Source organism: Spinacia oleracea, chromosome 4, assembly GCF_020520425.1.
Source record: "Spinacia oleracea cultivar Varoflay chromosome 4, BTI_SOV_V1, whole genome shotgun sequence".
Lineage (NCBI taxonomy): Eukaryota > Viridiplantae > Streptophyta > Magnoliopsida > Caryophyllales > Amaranthaceae > Spinacia > Spinacia oleracea.
Window position 1 is genome coordinate 105,509,984 of NC_079490.1, and position 19,957 is coordinate 105,529,940.

A 19,957-nucleotide genomic window follows, 5' to 3' on the forward strand; every position below is an offset into this window, starting at 1 on the left:
CGAAACTTTTTGGTCGATTCATTTTGTAGCTATTTTTTGATTTTGACGTTTTAAGCATTCTATTATTGACAATTGTTAACCCCTAAACTATTCGTTGGTTTATTAGTTTCACATAGCACGTAATTTTCTATATGAAACTAACAATTAGCATGAATATAGTATAATACGCACATAGTTTTATGCAAGTCTCTACAAGGGTCAAGATGAGTGTTGAGGTACCAAATCTATCTTTAATTCCATGTAGGCCCCAGTCGAAGTAGTCAAGTTCATGTTCGAATTTTACCATAAAAGGCCTATCCGGTATGCATTGAGAGGACACATGCCAAGATTGGACCTAGAAGGCAAGCGATTTGGTTTGGGATAGATGAACTACTTCAGAATATGCCGAGTGGAAAACCGCGAAGCGTAGACATCCCCGTGACGATAAGGTATACCTTGGTCTGAATTTCCAAGATTAAACATGCCAAGGAAGCCAGATTATGCTATTTTATCTCTATATTCGTTGTCGTTATGCAACAGAATTTTAGGCCTTGTGCCCACTTATTAGCGAAATAAAGCTTAGCCACATCTGAATTTGGTCATTGACCTCGGTACATGACATGAACAATATTTCCTTACACTCCCCAGTGGAGTCGCCATTGTGAGGGGGTCGAAGAGTGTGATGCAATATCCAGATACACAACCATTCCTTTGCAAGAATGGATTTGCGTAATATTATTGATTGTTTTATCTATTCTCACATCTTATGGTAATCTATTAAGTAAAAGTGCGTCTCGGTGGCCATAGACTCCTTTCACTAGATCGAGAAACTGTCATTCAGTCTTTCTTACGTTCTTGGAGAAAACAGACAAAATTGGGTCATCGTGGTATCAGAGTATAACTGTAGTAAAGGGTCAGTACTTGATCACAATAGTTATGGGTTCCCTTGTGATACCTAGTTGAAGATCGCCCAAGATACATCTGCATAATAGAGATTGGGGGTTCGGGGACATTTACTAATACGGGGAGTGCCCAACATTAGCCCATGCGTCAGGCGAAAACATCATAACGAATAACAAGATAAGGGACATGTGTTATAACTACATTGCTAATTTGAGTGGATTTTAATGCACAAATAATTAACTAAACAAACCATCGAAAGATTAATTAAAAGTACCTAGCAAGATCCAATTGTACGAATAAATGGCAACATTTAACGTATCAAAAATCTTTATTGAAAGAAATGTTATGCAATGTTTTACACACCATATGCCCTAATTTGTTTGCTCTGCTTTTTTGGACTTAGTCCTCAACATTTCATAAGCTTTAAACATGTGTATTCACTGAAATCATCCACAAAGGTAAAAAAAATTCTAGTTCATTTGGAGGAAGTCTTAATCTATACTAGGTATACCATTGAAACGGTATACTAACATTCTGCATTTTTATTTAGTACCAAACCTCATAGTTTTGTACAAGAAAAGTAGTTGTATTTTCTCATGTGATACCAAACAACATAATTTGGTACCGTGGATTCATTTTTATTTGATTCAAAACAACGTAGTTTGGAACTCACAAGTCAAAAATAAATGTTATTTTTCGTGAGACAGACTCAATTTATTACATGAATTTACCATTTAACCCTTAATATGCCAACTAAAGTTACTATTTTACCCTTAGTATACCATTTTAATGGTATACCCAGTATAGATTCAGAAACCCTCGTTCGTTTGTTCCAACAAGTTTCAATTAGATCCAATGAATATATTCTTTTCCAATTATGTTTTATCAAGTCCAACAATTCTCAATTAGGTTCAATAAGGATTCAACAAGTGAAAACAAGTTAGATCATAAGGTTTTAGATAAGGAAAATTTGGTAATATTAATCCAACCTTTGACCGATTTTCTTTTATTAAGCCCACCTACGACATATTTTTTAATAATCCCACATTTATTACCCAACAACTTTTATTGGGCCCAACATGTCATAAAACTGTTGTAATCGGCATTATTTCTCTACATGGCAGTACTCTCTCTCGATATATTCAGTCATCATCATCAATTCATCACCATCTCGTTGACTTTTTCACCGATTACCGGCCACTTAAGCCCAATAAAAGTCGTCGGGTAGTAAAGGTGGGATTATTAAAAAATATGTCGTAGGTGGGATTAATAAAAGAAAATCGGCCAAAGGTTGGATTAATATTACCAAATTTTCCTTTAGATAAAGAAAACACACTTTTCCAATTTCTTCATTTTCAACAAATTGGTCTAGACTTTTCCTAACCTCACAATTCATACCTTCAACATTAATCTTTCTCTCTCCCCTCCCTCATTCTTGACCTGTTGCATCCCTCCTCTCTGCTCTATGTTATTACCTTCCCTCGTGGTCGTTGTACTTGTATCTCCCCCCTAGTTGCCATAATTTCTCTCTCCTCCCTAACCTTCTTCCTCACCACAGTTTATCTCTCCGCGCCTGCATTCAATTTATCCCTCCTCACTTGCGTTCAATTCTCTCTCTCCTCCCCTCCCCAGGTCTTTGTGGTTTCATTATAACTACATAATAACTTCGTAAACTAAAGTATTTGAAAGGCAATTAATATGGTTGCAAGTTACTTGGCCTTGTACTGAATTCATAATGGTATCAGTAAAAGTTGCTGACCAATTGACCATACATCTAACTTGTAAAAACGTACCAAGGGAAAAAAAAAATTATGATCAACCACAATTATACATCTTATTAGGAGGAAGATACAAAATAAATAAAACAATGGGTTTTCTGATGCATGTTGATACACGTTTGGGTTCCTATACGGCTATATGCACCTAATAATGCTACTGTGAACTAAATATTACAATTTCTTCCACTATAGAGGTCTTCTATTCTATAATGCGTATCATCTTGTTGTCCATTCTCTATGATTATGCCACATCACCTACAGGCTAAAGTAACCAATCAATAACATTAAATACCTGGGTTTAAGTTAGTGATGATGTTCCGAAACATAATCAGGACACGACACGAGACTTTAGTTGACAGTCGAGACTTGAGACATGATCTAAAACCATTCCGAGCTAGGTTGTGAACCCCTCAAATGAAGAAGAAAGAATTTTGAAGAGTCCGTCTGGGTTATCAGTATGTACCTATCAAAAATGATCCAGCGAACATGGGATTAGAGCACAAAGAAGTAAAATTACTAAATCAGAACAAGAAATTATTATATCAAAGATTTAAAATCTTCACAATAAAACATCAATGATGCTAGTAAATAACATCTTCAAAAGACACTGTTTAGCGAATAGTAGTAGCTTGCAAGGTATACAATTTACGTAGGTTTAGTCCTCAAATTGAATTTTAGGACAAAAGAAAAGATTAAGTCTTCAACTAGATGTCTGAAAAAAATTCAGGAACGAGAATAAAGCAAAGGACTGCTAGTAAGTAGAGTTACTAACTTACTAAAATTAGTCGACCAACCGACTGTCTATATGAATATGTTTAAAACTAGAGCTTGTGATATGTAGAACCTACCAAAATGGAGGTTGTTTTAAGCCTCACATAGATACTTCCTTTTGCATTAAAGAGTTCAGAACGACAAAGTTACATAATCTACTCGCAGGTCATTTGTGAAGGTGCTGCTAACTGGGGATAGTTTCAGCTCTAAAAGCTGAAAATCACTTAAAGGGTAAGGCATTGTCCTAAATAATCTGTAACCATCTTTGGTCACCACAGGTAAGATCACATACTAAAACAAAAAAAGCCAATTGACCACCACACAGTTTCCACTTTCAAAAAGTCTTTTTAACAAAATCTCTATACGGGTTATGCTACAAAATAAACATTTGTGTAGCAAGTTCCAGAAACTATCAAAACAGAAGCAACCCCCACTGTCCTATAATCAAAAGGCTAGTTGCCTCGTCTCCTCATCTTCGGATCAAACATTTGCCCTGCAGAGCAGATCAATCAAGCATTGAGGCTTTTGTAAAATGCAACTCTTAACTGACTCGGACATTTATATGACCTATATATCACCAGCACCACTCAGCTTAATGGAAGCTTGCAATTGTATGTAGCATAATAGTGTTGCAGAAGCTGCTATTGGTGTTATGGCAGTGAGAATCTGACTCTAGTGTAGAGTCACTAAGGTAAATGGGCACTGCTTCAATACTTCAATGTACTTGTACTTGAATAAAATTAGTCCAACATCCCATCAATATATGCACAAATCTAGCATAAACAGAAAACTGAATAATACCCAAGTTCCAATGACTTAATTGAATACATGAGTAAATCAAATTACTTCCTCCGTCCTAAATAATGCGGAATAGTGGTATTTTAAAATATTGAACTACCTTATGTATCCTTCTTTAGTAAGTTTTAACATCTTCACTATGTTGCAAGTAGTCTTCATTTTAGTTTCTTGTCAAAGGCATCATTAAGGATAGGTAACACGAGTAGGTTAAAAATTTAACTTACTAATGTCAAATTACGAAAAGTGACCAATTATTTTGGGATGACGTGTGACCTATTTATTTGGGAGAAAATATTAATTCACAGGTTATCCATTCAGTGACATGGTAATTTATGTAGCTGAATGACCTGTCGATGAAGAACCTCCACTATTCCTCTAACAGCAAGCTTCAACTGGATAAACATCCACTTTCCTGGAATAGAATTCGCAGAAAATAGATTGATGGGCAGCTTCACCCGACCAGAGTATGGAACTCAACAGAAGTTCAACCGTACTGAAGATAATTGTCTCCATACAACAGCGGACAAAATAAAGGGCACCTAGACAGAAAAATACCTAAAAGCTTTAGCAGTCACTATACACGTGATTTACGACTTACCTTCAGAGCAAAATATGAGATGTCCAGACTACTTCAAATTTACGTTACCTCAAAACTTTTATTAGCTAAAACGTACACTATCAAACTATATGATAATTTGATACATTATCCATGCTAGACCAGAACTGAGATTTTACTAGCAAAACTCTAGTTGGTCATTCCTAGACTGAAAGTCTGATCCTACAGATTCAGGATGTCAAATCACTAAATTAGTATCGAACTAACATTTTTAAGAAATTATCCTAAAATGCTGACTACTATCAGCCTTACAGCCAAAGCCCAACCAAAAGTCTACGTAGCACAGCAAGATAGACACTTAGATATCTGAAACACTCAACAGTTTGCAGGCAACCAAGTTCCACAATATTGACATAAAAAACTCACCCAATGTCCTGCATCTTCAAGGACATGCATTTGCACACCACCTCCCTCATCAACAGCAACCTCCTCAGCAGCATGAATTCGTCGAATATCCTCAAGAGCCCATCTATGCAAGCTCCTCTCTGCTTTTAAAAAATTTACATGCACACCTCGAGGAACATCCTCAACAATTTTCCTGTGTGAGGACCAGATCAATGAGCAAAATAAGTTATACTTATTAACATCCGACAGAAATTGAACTGAAAATAATGCATTGGTAGGCAAGTAGGTGCAATTCAGTGCTTGGGTTATATCATTAATGATCCAGAATCAGAAGGTTCTTATTCACTGTCAGTCAGTATGCAAATATTTGAGAAACGTTGCATGGGCAAAATGAAAAAGTGGAACTAGTAAGTAACCTCTACATATAAGAATATTTTGAAAAAAGGTTTCATTACCATAAGTTTGTTTCTTCAAAAGAGTGATACATTTCAGCAATTCCCTCAAGATCAAAAACCCATGAGAAGGATGATCCTGAGCTGAGTGACCCACTACGCCGGAGATTACTTGCAACCCACTAGACATAAACACAATTACAACATTAAAAAAATCTACTACGTACTTCACATTCTTCAAAAAACAAATATGATAAACGAAAACCTCCCAGCTAGGAAATGATTAAATAATATTCCTCTATCTCAATTTAATTGTCACGCCTAGGTTTTCAAGGAATTTTATGCGATAGGTTGTTATATGGTTATTTATTATATTTTAGTAGAAAGGTATAAGTGATGGGAGATAGTGGAGTACTTTTTTAATTAAATGTGAGAGGTGTGAGGTCATTATTTTTCTTAGTGCAAAGAGAGAGGTAATATAATATTACTGGGTCCATGCCACAAAAGGAAGTGTGGTAACTAAATTGGGACGGACATAAACAAAAACCATGGCGATTAAATTGAGATGGAGGGATGTAATGAACCCACCTAACCTGCCACGTGTTCCCTTGGTTTACAACAGGAGGCAACAGAAAAACACAACACACAACAACAGCATCAGTCAGTAAGCAAGAAACAGCAAGAGAGCTGTTGCCACCACTCGAGAACAAAAAGGAGCAGCAGGGGAATTTATCTGTACTTGCAGCAGCTCCAGCCAATAAGTAGTAGAGAGAGAGAGAGAGAGAGAGAGAGAGAAATCAGTAAGTAATTTGTGAGTCTTTGGAGAATAGTAACCTAAAGTTAATAGGAGATTATTGGCCTAAAGCTACTGAACTTGTAACTTCCACCCATTTTGGTGTTGTACGGTTGTGAACGAAAAGCCTCCTTCCTATTGTGTTTTGTATCTCTGATTGTTTGGCTAGAATAGCAAGGGCATTGCAAATGGTATCAGAGAAGCCACGAAGCTGAGAAAGAAGTGGTACTTTCTAATTCGCAGAGATAGAAGCCCGAAAGGGGACACACAGACGGAGGGGGCTGCGGATGAATTCTTTGGAGGAAAAAAAGCAGCAGCTATTGTCTGAAAGTATGGCAGCGTTACAAAAGAACCTTGCTGAGAATTTTGTGGCCAAAAGTGTCACCTTGACTCATGGTCATGGCAGAGTGGTTGACGATGGAGGCGACGCCACTAGAAGGTCCGGCAACCAGAAACAGGAGACACGTTTGGTGGTGCTGGAAGATAGAAGGGATGTGAAAATGAAAGAGGGTCAAACAATCATTACTGATTTTCAATCTTCATGTGAGAAAGAAACCGAGCGGGAGGAGCTTGAAGAGGAATACAATGAAGCGGTGGATGAAGCGGAGGAATCAAATATGAAGAAAAATGAAGGTTTCTTATGAGATGATTTTGGAGGAGGGGGTTCGAATGGTAGAAAATCTGGTTAATGTGGTGGTCTTGTTGATGATAATCTCTACTTCATGGGATGGAGCGTTGAAAAAGAACCACCGGGAGAAAGATTTGAGAAAGGTGGTGCCGGTGGTTGCGGATCAGGTGGTGGTCCAGGTTTTATTTATGGAGGTCAGTTGGGTTTCTTGTCTTACTGGTGGCCGAAGAGGGTCGGGTGAGTTGGCCAAAAGTCTTTTCAATGGTGGTAGAGGATATTTAACCGATAGATCTTGTGGAGCATCTGAGAGCACGTGTTGATGGTCAACCTTCACATTGAACCGGCGGTGAAAGAGAATGAAGATTCAGAGAAAAAGACGGATGATACTAATTTCGTGGTCTTTGGTGATTACAGTGGAGTATTCTATGGTGGTGCACTAGTGCTATAAATTTGAGTGTCGAAGATTGAGAAATGATACAGTCAATGTTCTCAATGAACCACCAAGAGGAATGTTTGAGAAAGGTGGTGTTAATGGCAGTGAATCCGGTGGTGGGCCAGAAAATGTAACAGGGATGAAGTAGGGGAGCAGTTTGCTGCTTGGGAGGAGATTCTAGAAGGTAATGACGGTAAGGTTAAAGTGGTAAATGAGCCCACTTTTAACCAAAACAAATTAAATAAGGACAAGGGAGTTGATGGTGGGACCATGCTTGCTCACCACTCATTGTTAGGGAAGCCTCCAGAGACCATGACTCCCTTTAAGGTGGTCTATGATCGTGACCCACCAAAGTTATTGCACATTAGCTTGGGCCAAACCCTAGAGGAAATGTTACAAGAACGGGACTGCATCCTAGATGAGTTCAGGTTTTATATGTTTAAAGCCCAACAAAACATGAAAAAGAATGTTGATTCCAAGATAAGGGATGAGAGTTTTTAGATAGGTGAAGGAGTTTTTCTGAAATTACAATCATATAAGCAGCGTTCATTGGCTAAGAAACCATACGAGAAGCTAGATGCTCGTTTCTATGGGCCTTATGAGATTACATAGAAAAATTGGGGAAGTAGCGTACAAGCTTAAATTGCCACACATGAAAATACACCCCGTTTTTCATGTGTCACAACTGAAAAGAGCTGAACTCGTGGTTGAGCCAGAGGAGCTGCTTGATGTGCGCACTACAAGGGGAGAACAAGGTGACTGAGGTGTTGATCAAATGGTGTGGGCTGCCACTTTTTGTAGCTACTTGGGAGGAAGTCTCCCTGGTCCAAGATCGATTCCCGGACTTCTACTTGAGGACAAGGTGATTCTTTGGGGGTGGGATAATGTAATGAACCCACCGAACCTGCCACGTGTTCCCTTGGTTTAAAGAAGGAGGCACAAACAGAAAAACACAACACAAAATACAACAACCGCAATCAGTACGCAAGAAATAGCAAGAGAGTCGTTGCCACCACTAGAGAACACAAAGGAGTAGCAGGGTCATTTAATGAAGTGTACTTGCAGCCTAGGTTGCACAGAAACGTGGACGGGGACAGAAAACGGCAAAATTAAAATTGCAAAAAACGGGTACGGCGTGGATTCGGCAAAAAAAAAAAAAATAAAAAAAAAAAAAATAAAAAATAAAAAAAACATCCATCATAAATAGTACTCCCTCCGTTTCTTTTTGTTGTATCCGTTTCCTTTTTAGTCGTTTCATAATGTTGTATCCACTTAGAATCTTTTCTATTTTTGGACATATATTTTTTCCTAAAATACCCTTACATTTCAATTTAATTACCATAATACCTAAAGATTCTACCCATATTCCCACCTAATTTTCCCCACCCATAATATTTAATCAATTTATTTTCCCAAAAATAATTATTTAATTCATATTACCTTCCCATCACTTTCACTCTCTCTCCTCCCTCATATTTTCACTCTCTCTCTCCCTCCTGATTTCACGTCCCTCCCTCCCCTCCCTCTTCTGATTTCATTTTCTCTCTCCTCCCTCAATCTCCGATTCTCCTCCCTCAATCTCCTCCCTCAATTTTTTCACTCTCTCTCCTACCTCAATCTCCTCCCTCAATTTTTTCACTATCTCTCCTCCCGAAACCTCTCCGCCTTCACCACCACCACCACACCTCCGCCGCCTTTGTGCCTCCACCACCATCTCCGGAAAAAAAAACTCTATATTAAAGCTTTAGATGGTGAAATTCGACCATAAAAATTCTAGATCTAGAGTTTTCATGGTCGAATTTGACCTCTAAATCTTCAAAATCTTGGATTCATGGTAAAATTGTTGATTTTTATTTTATTTTGTTGATTTTTTAGGTTCGAATTTGGGTTTGAGTTTTGGGTTTTTTGGGTTTGAATTTCTGGGTTTGAATTTCTGGGTTCGCGTTCTTGTTTTTTGGGTTCGAATTCTCGAATTTCTATGATCGAATTGTTGATTTTTTTTGTTCGATTTAGATTGGGTTTTTGTTGTTGATTTTCCGGGTTGATTTTTCGAATTTTCTGGGTTGAGTTTTCGAATTTTTCTGGGTTTTTGTTCTTGTATTTTCGATTTTTTCTGGTTTTTTGTTCTTGAGGTTTTGAATTTTCTGGGTTTTTGATATTTTGTTGATATTTATGTTCGAATTATTTCTGGGTTTTTGTTCTTGAGTTTTCGAATTTTCTGGGTTTTTGTTCTTGAGTTTTTGATTTTTTGTTGATATTTTTGTTCGAATTTCTGGGTTGAGTTATGTTGATTTTTCTGGATTGATTTTTCTTGATTTTCTGGGTTGATTTTTCTTGATTTTTGTTCGAATTGATTTTCTGGGTTGATTTTTCTTGATTTTCTGGGTTGATTTTTTGTTCATATTTTTTTGTTGTTGATTTTTGTTCGAAATTTCTTGATTTTTTTTTGTTGATTTTTGTTCGAAATTTCTGGGTCGATTTTTTGTTCATATTTTAGTTCGAATTTTCCGGTATATAAATCCTTTGAGTAAATCTGATTTGTTTTAGTAATAATAATAAATATCTCCATTGTTTTCTCTCTCCTTCTTTTATTCCAATCACTTACACACAATCATTTCTCTTACACCCAATCATTACACTTATATCCATACAAACCAAGATTCTATTTTTCTTAAAAACCCCCCAAGATTCCAAATGGATACAACATTTAGAAATGGAGGGAGTATAAAGTAAAAAAACAAAAAAAAAATTCTAAATAATACTTATCCCACGTTTCACGTACTTCAGGTAAATAAAAAGAAAACAACAATTGTACATGAATAAAGAAAATAAATAAAGAAATATAATATTTTGGATAAAGAAAATAAAAAGAAAACAACATGAATAAAAAATAATTATGAATAAAGAAAATAAATAAAGAAATATAATATTTTGAATAAGGACAAACCAATAGTACATTAAACAGCTGTACATAAAAGAATACAAAAGCACTCTACATAAACTCAAGAAAAGACAGCTGTACACCCAACACAATTAAAAAAAAAAGAAAAAAAAATTAAAGTCAATAAAAGAGAAAGCCTCAAAATCTCCGTCCTTCTTCATCCCCTTCTCAGTTCTCAGTTTCTCACCGCCATTATTAAAAAAAAAAGTCTTCTACTCTGCTGGTTCTTCGTCTTCTCCTCAATCCCACCGCCACTATTAAAAAAAACAACGTCTTCCTCCATCAGGTGAGACGACCGGTGGCGAGGGGCGAGAGAATTTGCCCCAATTTGGGGACTTTGAAAAATAAACCATAATTTATGAATTTGGGCTAACATAATACTCTGGGTACGTGATTTCAAGCCCGAATACGTACCCACCCGTCCCCAAAAACGAATCCAACCGTACCCATTTCCCACCCGCGTACCCACTATTTAGATTCGGCCCGGGGACGTATTGGGGGCGTACCCGTCCCGTACCCGTACCGTACCCGGTACAGGATTCGGCAACCGGGCAACGTACCCGTGCTTCATAGCTTGCAACAGCTCTAGCCTATAAGTAGTAGAGAGGAAGAGAGATAAAGCAGTGTGTAATTTGTGAGTTATGGAGAATAGTAACCTTAAGTTACTTACTAGGAGATTAGTGACCTAAAGCTACAGAACATGAAACTTAACTTCCACCAATTTTGGTGTTATGAATGAAAAGCTTCTTTCTTCCTATTCTGTTTTGTATCTCTGGTTGTTTGGTTGTGACAAGAATAGCAAGAGCATAGGAAAAATAAAGTTTCATAACCAACTTTTTCAATCATGTCATACATGGGTCCACATACTTGCAATTTCCTAGAAGGCATGGCCTCATCAGACTATCGGATTGTTGTCTATATAGCATAGCAATGCCATGTATTACCTTAGTGCGTTACACTTGTCATTTTTGGTTGAGTAGCCAATCAGATATAGTGTTTGCGACATAACAAAACCTAAAGCTACATATATCAAATTCTCTGACTTTACTCTAGAGAAAACCTTATTCACTAGGTTATAATTGTTGCTCAATAATCAGGAAGTAAGGCCTTGTCGGACTATCAGAGTGTTGTTTATATAGCACAGAAATAACTGCATGATGTCACATCAACAACAACCAAGCCTTATTCCAAAAATGATTGAAGATACATATATCCAAAAAAAATTAATTTATGCACTTTAGTCTATGTTAGTATTCATGTGTAGAGAGGAGCAAATTCAAGTGGAAGCTTGGAGTGCTAGCATTAGCATAGAGCTTTTAATGGGAGTGATTCCGCACCCGTGTAAGAAGGCAGCCGTGCCTGCACTACATTGAAGAGCATAATCTTGGAGCTTTAAGTTCCACACTCTTATGTTTTTAATTTATGAAAAACTTTTATGAAAGATAAGTTGAAAATATGGAATAAAGAGATATTTGGAGATGTGTGGCAAAAAAAAAGGGTTCTCTTTTACGAGAGATTGCTTCGATCGATTAACGACTTTGCAATGGAGAGACAAAGTAAACACGCAAGAGTGTGGAACTTACCACTAGAGGAGGTAATTTTGCGCGAAAAACAAAGACAATTTCAGAAGATGACGGTGAAGTGGGCAAGAAAAAGGGATGCGCGTTCAAGGATTTTCTTCAAAGTAAAGAATGGGAAAAGGATGAAGAATATCATAAAGGAGATAGAGAGTGACGGAGAAGTTTTCCAAATATTACAAAATATTGGGAGCGAAGACCGAAAATTAAGGATTTAGACACGGACCCCCTTCCTTCTCAAGTGGGATTTTGGCTAGAAAGACCTTTTGAAGTGGATGAGGTTAAAAAAGCGGTGTTTGCAATAGAGAGGGATAAGGCGGACAACATGGCTTCACAACGGCGTTTTTCGGATGTGGTCAAGGATTACCTACTTGCTTTTCTGCGGAGATTCAAGATTCTGGAATCAACGGAAAGAGTATATATTCCAATTTTGTTGCCCTAGTACGTAATAAACACCGGTCGGTCAAAGTAAGAATTTTCGTCCAATTAGTCTCCTTAACAGTGTTTACAAGATTGTGACAAAGGTGTTGGAAAAAGGGAGAGGTATTGTCTTACACCGTCTCCCAATCTAAATGTGCTTTTATGGAGGAAAGGAATATTTTATACACGGGGCTAATGAACCGATAACGAGGCTCCTTGAAGTTTAGTTAAAAGGGTTGTTTCTAAGTTGGATTTTGGGAAGGTATAGGGTGAGTTGGGATTTTCTTGATTTTGTTCTTTAAAACAAACGGTTTGATGATCAATGGAGGCGTTGGATTCGCGGATGTTTTACTAACGAACATTTTTCAGTTAGGGTAAACGGCAAACGGTGCCCTCAAGGAGTGGTTGATATTCTTGGGAGAATGTTGGAGAGCGGGTGGTAAAGGGTGAGATTGAAGGTTTAAGGTGGTTAGAGAGGTGTTGCAAGTCTAATATGTACAATGAGAGATGACTTAGAAAATATCAAGAAGATTCTAACTCTCCTATAGATTTTATGAAGTGGTTTCACGCTTGAAAATCGACCTTTCTAATTGTTATTTGGCAGGAAATAATCTTGATTCTTCTCCTTAATTGTGCAACTATGGTAGGGTGTCCCAAGTTGAGAAAGGTAGCCACTCCTTTCGTTCTCTTCTTTCTCTCTCTTCTCTTTCATCTTCTAGGGTTTTAATTTTCATGGTCGTTTAGGCTAAAAATAGTGTAATTTTCTTTGTTTTCTTTCAAATTTTGGGTTTTTTCGTTGGTTTTTTTCTCAATTTTTTTCTTGTTCTTTCCTACACATTTCTAGGTTGTTAATTCTTATCCATGGATGAGAGTTTGATTTTTAGGATTTTAATATTAGTAGGTAGTCTGGATTCTTATGAGAGTTTAGGGTTTGTTATCAACTCGTCGACAGTGTTCGCGACCGGACCGGAAAGGAGGGGGACAGCGAACCTCCTGCCAAGAGGCAAAGGAACTCTTGTTGATTCAGAACTTTGTTCGCGAAGGAACCGGACTTTTGACGGGCCAGTTCTTTTTTACGCGCCGCTTTACCCTGAAAGGAAAATGAGCTTTGCTCTTCTGGGCGCTAGGCGCTCTCGTGGTTCGCGGGAAGGAAAAAGGACTCATCCTTTGTTGCATCTGGCACGAGATGATAAAGAGAGAGCTTCGTCTATCGATGAACAGCGGATTGACGGAGCTCTTGGCATTGCTTTCTTTTTCTTTCCTTTAGCAACTTGTGCGCAGACTTAGAAAGGCTCTCCTTGGAAAGATGCAAAAACATCAAAAATCAATGTTTGGGTCAAGGCATCATGCTAGAAGGGTGGAGTACGAGCTATGCTTTAGGAGGTAGAATTGTAATTCTTTTAGTGGTAAGAGTTATGTATTTTCTCTAAATATGTGGTATATAAATTTTTTTTATCAATGTAGATGTTCTACTTTTCTCTAGGTGGGAGGATTACTTTGATCAAATCATGTTTGTCTAATATCCCTCTCTAGTATCTCTCCCTCGTAAGAGAATGACGAGGAGCATTTTGTGGTCAGGGTCTAGCAATGTGAGGAAAGATGATTTTTCGGCCAAAGGAAAAAGAGGGATCTATGTTTTGGGAAAGCGGCGTCATAGAATATTGCTTTGCACGTGGTTGTGGCATTTTCTTCATAATTCCAAATCTTTGTGGCATCGATTCATAAAAAGAAAATATTGCTCGCAAACAAATGGGTGGGATGCTCAAAGTGTTGTTAGATACATGATTGTCCTTTGAAGTTCATCTCCCAGATTTTCAATGTTTTCTTTCGTTTAGTGATGTTCAAGGTAGGAAATGGTTGTTGTGCTGGGTTCTCATGTTCATTTCGGGAAGATGTTTGGAGCCATGATAGTGTGATACCTTGAACATGGTACGTTGCCTCAAACCTCGAACCCAGTTCGTTTGTTCCCGGTTCATTGTGGTAAGTGACCTATCCGGAGGCGACGAACCCGAATTGAAAACCCTAGACCTGCGATTGAAGCACTTCCATATAGTTATGAAGCTCAAAAGCTAAATTAGTATTATACTCCATATGACAAAACTCTTTCACTTAATCTAGTACTCATTATTGTATTAGACTCTATATGACAAAACTCTTTTTCTTAATTAACACTAGTGAGATGCTCCAAACGCTAGTGAGCCATGTTCACATGTTTTCTTGCATTGTGAAATGGCTGGATACCTTTGGAAGAGAATGTTTGCACTCCATGAGGAAACTTGGGTTTTCCCTTGAAAGATATTAGTTTGGTTGCAAATTTTCTTTAGGGGGTGTAGTAAGGGTAGGGAGAAGAAATTGTTACCTTAGCGCAAAGCGTTCATGACAATTTTGTGGTGTTTGGTTCGAGAGAAACTGAAACATATTTCGACAAGTTTCATTACCTTGTGAGTTATTGTGGAACAAATTCGCATTTTAAGCATCTTTATGGGCCAAGGCAGGGGCCTTCAAGAGATAAGTAAAGAGAAACTGGGGCAATCTGTAATTTTGATTTCTAAATCAGAGGACATCTTGTTTTCTCCGTTTACTCTTTATTTTTTCTTACTGATAATATGATATAATCTTTTTTCTTCTAAAAAATGTTAGAGCTCTTGCACCGTGCCCACTGTGGCTCATACGCACGCGGTGGCTTGTATACCGCGTTTTTCGCAGCTTGAAACCCTGAGTAACACAGCGCAAGCGGTAGGTGGGTTTGACAACCTTGGTTCTTCATTGTATGTGATGTGTTTTTCAGCCTTGTTTCATTGAGAAGCTTAGACTGTTTGATTAGCTTGACTCATAAACGATATATACTCTGTAGGGGTGAGAAAAAAGTCAGGGTACCTGAATCGGAACCGAAATCTGTTGAAATAAGGTTCCCGTTCCGGGTAACAAAATTAGAACCTGTTGAAACGGGTTCCGATTCCAGTTCTCAATTTTTTGGAACAGGTACACGTTCCTGTACACACCAATCCTAATAATGCTTCATATGCCCAAAATATAAAACAATTCAAGCTAATTTTTGAAAAATATAATGTAAGATTACAATTTAAGCAAAAACTATAAAGTTAATCTTTTTCTATAAATTAGCAATAATTTATTTAAATTTTTAAAATGACAGCGTTCCCATTTTAAGAACTTGTTGCAACAGCATCCGGTTCCGGTTCCCATTTTCCAGAACCTGTAGCAACAACATCCGGTTCCGGTTCCCACTGAAACTTTGGCGGGTACCCTTTTATGCTCACCCCAAATACTATGTATTCTCCTCTATGAGAGGGTATTTACAAAATCGAACACTTAGAGCTAGGGTTCTTGAGTGAGTTTGGTTTGAGCATTGAATTCTAAGCAATATGCTATTGTAATCTTCATTCATCATTAATACTACTCTATAGTGCATAGGGTGAGGTTAACATCGTATATTTGTCCTTTTTTAAGTCGTCCTATTTAGTTGTTTTCTTTGTTCTTGCTTGCTTCGTTGATTGCAAATAGATTTCTTACTAAATCGTATCCCTCGGTAATCGGTAGCTTTGCATACTAATGGGTCAAAGGAACAAATTGAGAGATCGAAAAGAACGGTTTTCAAGATGATGTCAACGATAAACATAATAAACAAATGGAACATAAAAGGTGCAAATAACTGCAATAAGTTAGTACATAATAATAAAATTATACCTGTGCTACATCCTTAGAGAACCCTTCTTGCACAAGAGCATCCATGACATATTGCTTTGATGGAACCTACCTCGGCAAAAGAGTAACGTTCACATAATAATAATGTTGCTTAACACACCATTAAGATATAAATAACTCATAATATGTTTAAAAAACCAATTAAGACAGAAGTACATGCATATAACGGATACAAGAGCACTAAGGAAACTTTATGGGTCATTTGAACTCAAGCCTTCTCTGTGTAATGAATTAAATGATATGTTGGTCCTTTTCCCTTTGATTCGTACTTTGGCTCATTTACCTAGGCAGCACGTAGTACTATTTTAGTCATGTCTACTTACAAGCAGCAAAAAAGTAGAAGTCACAAGGGAATTGAACCAGCTCTTTGTTTTTAGCCTTTAAGTGGATTTTGTTAGTGTACTGGACCAGCAGCTAGGTGTCTCAATATTGCAAGGTTGCTTCATAATAAATTTTAGATGTCCTAGTTTTAATTTAGACGACAATTACACTCCCTCCGTTCCTTAATTTTCTACTCACTTAATTGTAGACTCTTGGTTTTAGGAAAATTTGAAAAAGGTGGGCGGGTGTAAAAAGGTGGATAAAGTAAGAGATATGGACTACCTCTGTTTTTAAATAGTTACACCATTTTGAGTTTCAAACACTATTCACTCATCTTACTTTGAGCATAATTTCCTACTAATAAGCAAAAACAAATGTTCTTATACAAAATGTTATTGGTTTGTCCCTCCGTTCTTGAAAGTTAGTCTCATTTCCTTATTGAGTTGTTCTTTTATATTAGTCCCTTTTATAATCTTTTCTTATTTGTTTAACAATTATCCCATTTATACCCCTATAAGTATCCAAAAGGGCCGCTTGTTTACTCTCACGTAACATTTTATCCCCACTAAACCCCTCAATTATTTCTCTCTCCTACCCACATGGGTTATATTCGATTGAAATTAATGTGACAATTGTACTTTTGTTGGATGACTTAGATTCTAAAAGGGACTAATATTCAAGTACGAGGGAATACATAATTATAAATATTAATTGTCAAAGTTATGCGTTAGCAAACATAAAAGTCAAAATGGTGCAACTATTTCGAAACAAGTGGAGTAATAAAAAGGTGGGTGGTGGGTGTAAGAAAAATGTGGATAAAGTAAGAGAAAACGTGAAGAAAGGTGTAAATATGGTGAGAAAAGGGGCGTTAAGATGGTAAAAAGTGTGTCAAAAGTAGAAGTGAGTAGAACATTATGTAACCTTAGTTTAAAAAAGCGCGCCCAAGGCGCGCCTAGGCGCAAGGCTCAGTCAGGCGCAACCCTCAACGCCTAGAGCAGCCAAGGCACAGCGCGGTCCACCAGGCGCGCGCCTAACTGTTAGAGCTTCTAGTCAGAAGGCGCCATCAGGGTTTAAATGCCCTGTTGTTGTTTTTTTAAATGAAAAACCTTGGCCCACGTGACATCCAACGGTCAGATTTCTACCCAAGGAGAGAGTTTGAGACTTACTCACCTACTCAAGGAGAGAGAAAACAAATCTCCAAAGAGACGTTGTTCCTCTCCTCTGTTCCTCTCTTTGTTCTCCTTTGTCCTCTCTTCGTTCTTCTCGGCAGTCGGCCTCCTCCACTTCCACCGCTCCTCCGACACCGGCTTCTCCTCCACCGCCTGCGAGTCTGCGACACCTTCGTCTCCTCCACAACTCTGCTCCACAGCTCCAGGTATGTCTTCTGTCCTCTTCTTCTTTTTTTTATTTTTCTTCTTCTTTCTTCTTTCTTCTTTCTTCCTTTTTTTGAATTTATTTTTGTTCTTCCTTCTTTCTTCTTTCGATTTTTTTGAATTTATTTTTGTTCTTCCTTCCTTCTTTTCGTGTTTATCTTCTCCTCTTCCTTTTTGGTATTTTCCTGTTAATTTGAGGGGATTTATTTTTGAAATTTTTGAATTTATTTTTTTATTGTTTTTCCGTTTTTCTCTTCTTCTCTGTTTTTTTCTGCGTGTCAGTGTCTTTGTTTGTTCCTGTTTTAATTTTCTTTTTTCTGTTTTAAACTTTTAATATTAATTTCTGTTTTAATTATTAGTTTTAATTATTTTTTGTAGTTGCATAGTCATGGAATGAGTCAGGAAGTTTTTTTTGGGTAGCTTAGAGTAGGCAGTAGCATAATATAAGCTTATTTTCCTATTTTCAGCTTGTTAATTTACTATGGAAGGTTCTAATACCGGCACTCCATCAACGGGATCATCCGGTGTTCAAGAACCGGCCAAAAATATGGAAAACCGGATACTAATAATAAGAATAATTGGACATGTATCTTTTGTGGTAAAGTAACAAAAGGAGGGGTCTATCGCTTAAAACAACACTTGGTTGGAGGATTTAGAAATGCATTGAAATGTCCTAGTTGTCCCGAACATGTAAGGCACAAGATAAGGCAAATAGTCAAATGATGCCAAACATACCTCAATTTGATGATGGTGTTGATGATGATGATGGGGAAGGGGAAGAGGAAGATTGTGAGATAGTGGGCACTAGTAGCGGTAAAAGAAGTGGAAAGACTAGCAATCTTCCTAAAAAACCAAGGCACGTAGGCCCCTTGGACATGTTTATCACTTCTACTCCCAAAGAAAGGAAAGGAAAGGTATTTTTTTGGAGTTTGTGACAAAGAGTTAAGGGAAAAGACTTGTAGGCATATTGCTAGGTGGTTTTATGATGCGGGAATTGCTTTCAATGCGGTTAATTATGAGAGCTTTGGAGTGATGATTGAAGCAATTGGACAATATGGTCCCGGCTTGAAGCCACCAAGTATGTATGAGCTTAGAGTTCCTTTGCTTAAGAAAGAAGTGGAGGACACTAACAAGCAAATGGAGGAGCATAAGAAAGAGTGGGCAACAAAAGGGTCCTCTATTTTATCCGATGGATGGCGTGATTCGGTTGCACAAAAAGATATTGTGAACTTTCTTGTTAAGTCTCCAAGGGGTTCCGTTATCATAAAATCCATGGATGTTTCGGAAGTAGTGAAAGATGCAACTTTGTTGTTTCAAATGCTAGATGACATGGTTGAAGAAGTTGGAGAGGTAAATGTTATTCAAGTGGTGACGGATAACACATCTAACTATGTTAAGGCCGGTAAGAAATAATCATTCTCCCTTTACTTTTTAGTTGAATTTAAGTCCTAGATTTACTTTGTCTCTAACTTGTCAATGGTTATATTTGGTTTTGTTATTTGTAGGTAAACTACTTATGGCACAAAGACCTCATCTTTATTGGACTCCATGTGCCGCACATTGCGTTGATTTAATGTTGGAAGACATTGGAAAACTTCCAAAGGACAAAGAATGCACTCAAGAAGTGTATGTTCATGGATGGTTATATTTATAGCCATATCCCTCTTGTGAACATGATGAGGAAGTTCACACATGAAAGAAATTTGCATAGGCCGGCGGTTACTAGATTTGCAACATCTTTCATCACTCTTGCTCAATTTCATAAACAAAAGGCCAACTTGAGGAAGATGGTTACTTCTCATGAGTGGAGTGCTTCTAAGTGGTCAAATGAATTGGGTGGAAAGAAAATAGCATCCTTTCTCTTGCAAGAAAACTTTTGGAAGAATGTTGTTCATGCTCTTAAGTTGGCAAGTCCTCTTGTGAAGATGCTTAGGAGGGTTGATGGAGAGAAAAAGCCTCCAATGGGCTACATTTATGAAGCCATGAATAGGGCCAAGGAAGCTATTTCTAACGCTTTTTCAATGAAGGTTGAACACTATCAAAAGGCTTTTTGAGTTCATTGATAAAAGGTGGGATGTTCAACGTCATCGACCTTTGCATGCGGCCGGATTTTATTTAAATCCGGAAATCCATTATGATAAACCCGATCAAGTTGCTAATGAGGAA

General features: G+C 37.6%; 1 protein-coding gene across 1 annotated transcript in view; it reads right to left on the reverse strand.

Annotated features, from left to right (window-relative positions):
- Positions 1–1,842: 1,842 nt before the first annotated feature.
- The window catches only part of LOC110790067 (uncharacterized), a 35,265-nt gene continuing 17,150 nt past the window's right edge, over positions 1,843–19,957 (reverse strand). Inside the window, exons 10-13 of the mRNA XM_021994801.2 lie at positions 16,080–16,145; positions 5,646–5,764; positions 5,212–5,383; positions 1,843–3,123 (exon numbers count right to left, since the gene is read on the reverse strand). Of these exons, the coding sequence (XP_021850493.1) occupies positions 3,055–3,123; positions 5,212–5,383; positions 5,646–5,764; positions 16,080–16,145 (426 nt within the window). The 3' untranslated portion in view covers positions 1,843–3,054. The remainder of the gene's footprint in view (positions 3,124–5,211; positions 5,384–5,645; positions 5,765–16,079; positions 16,146–19,957) is intronic.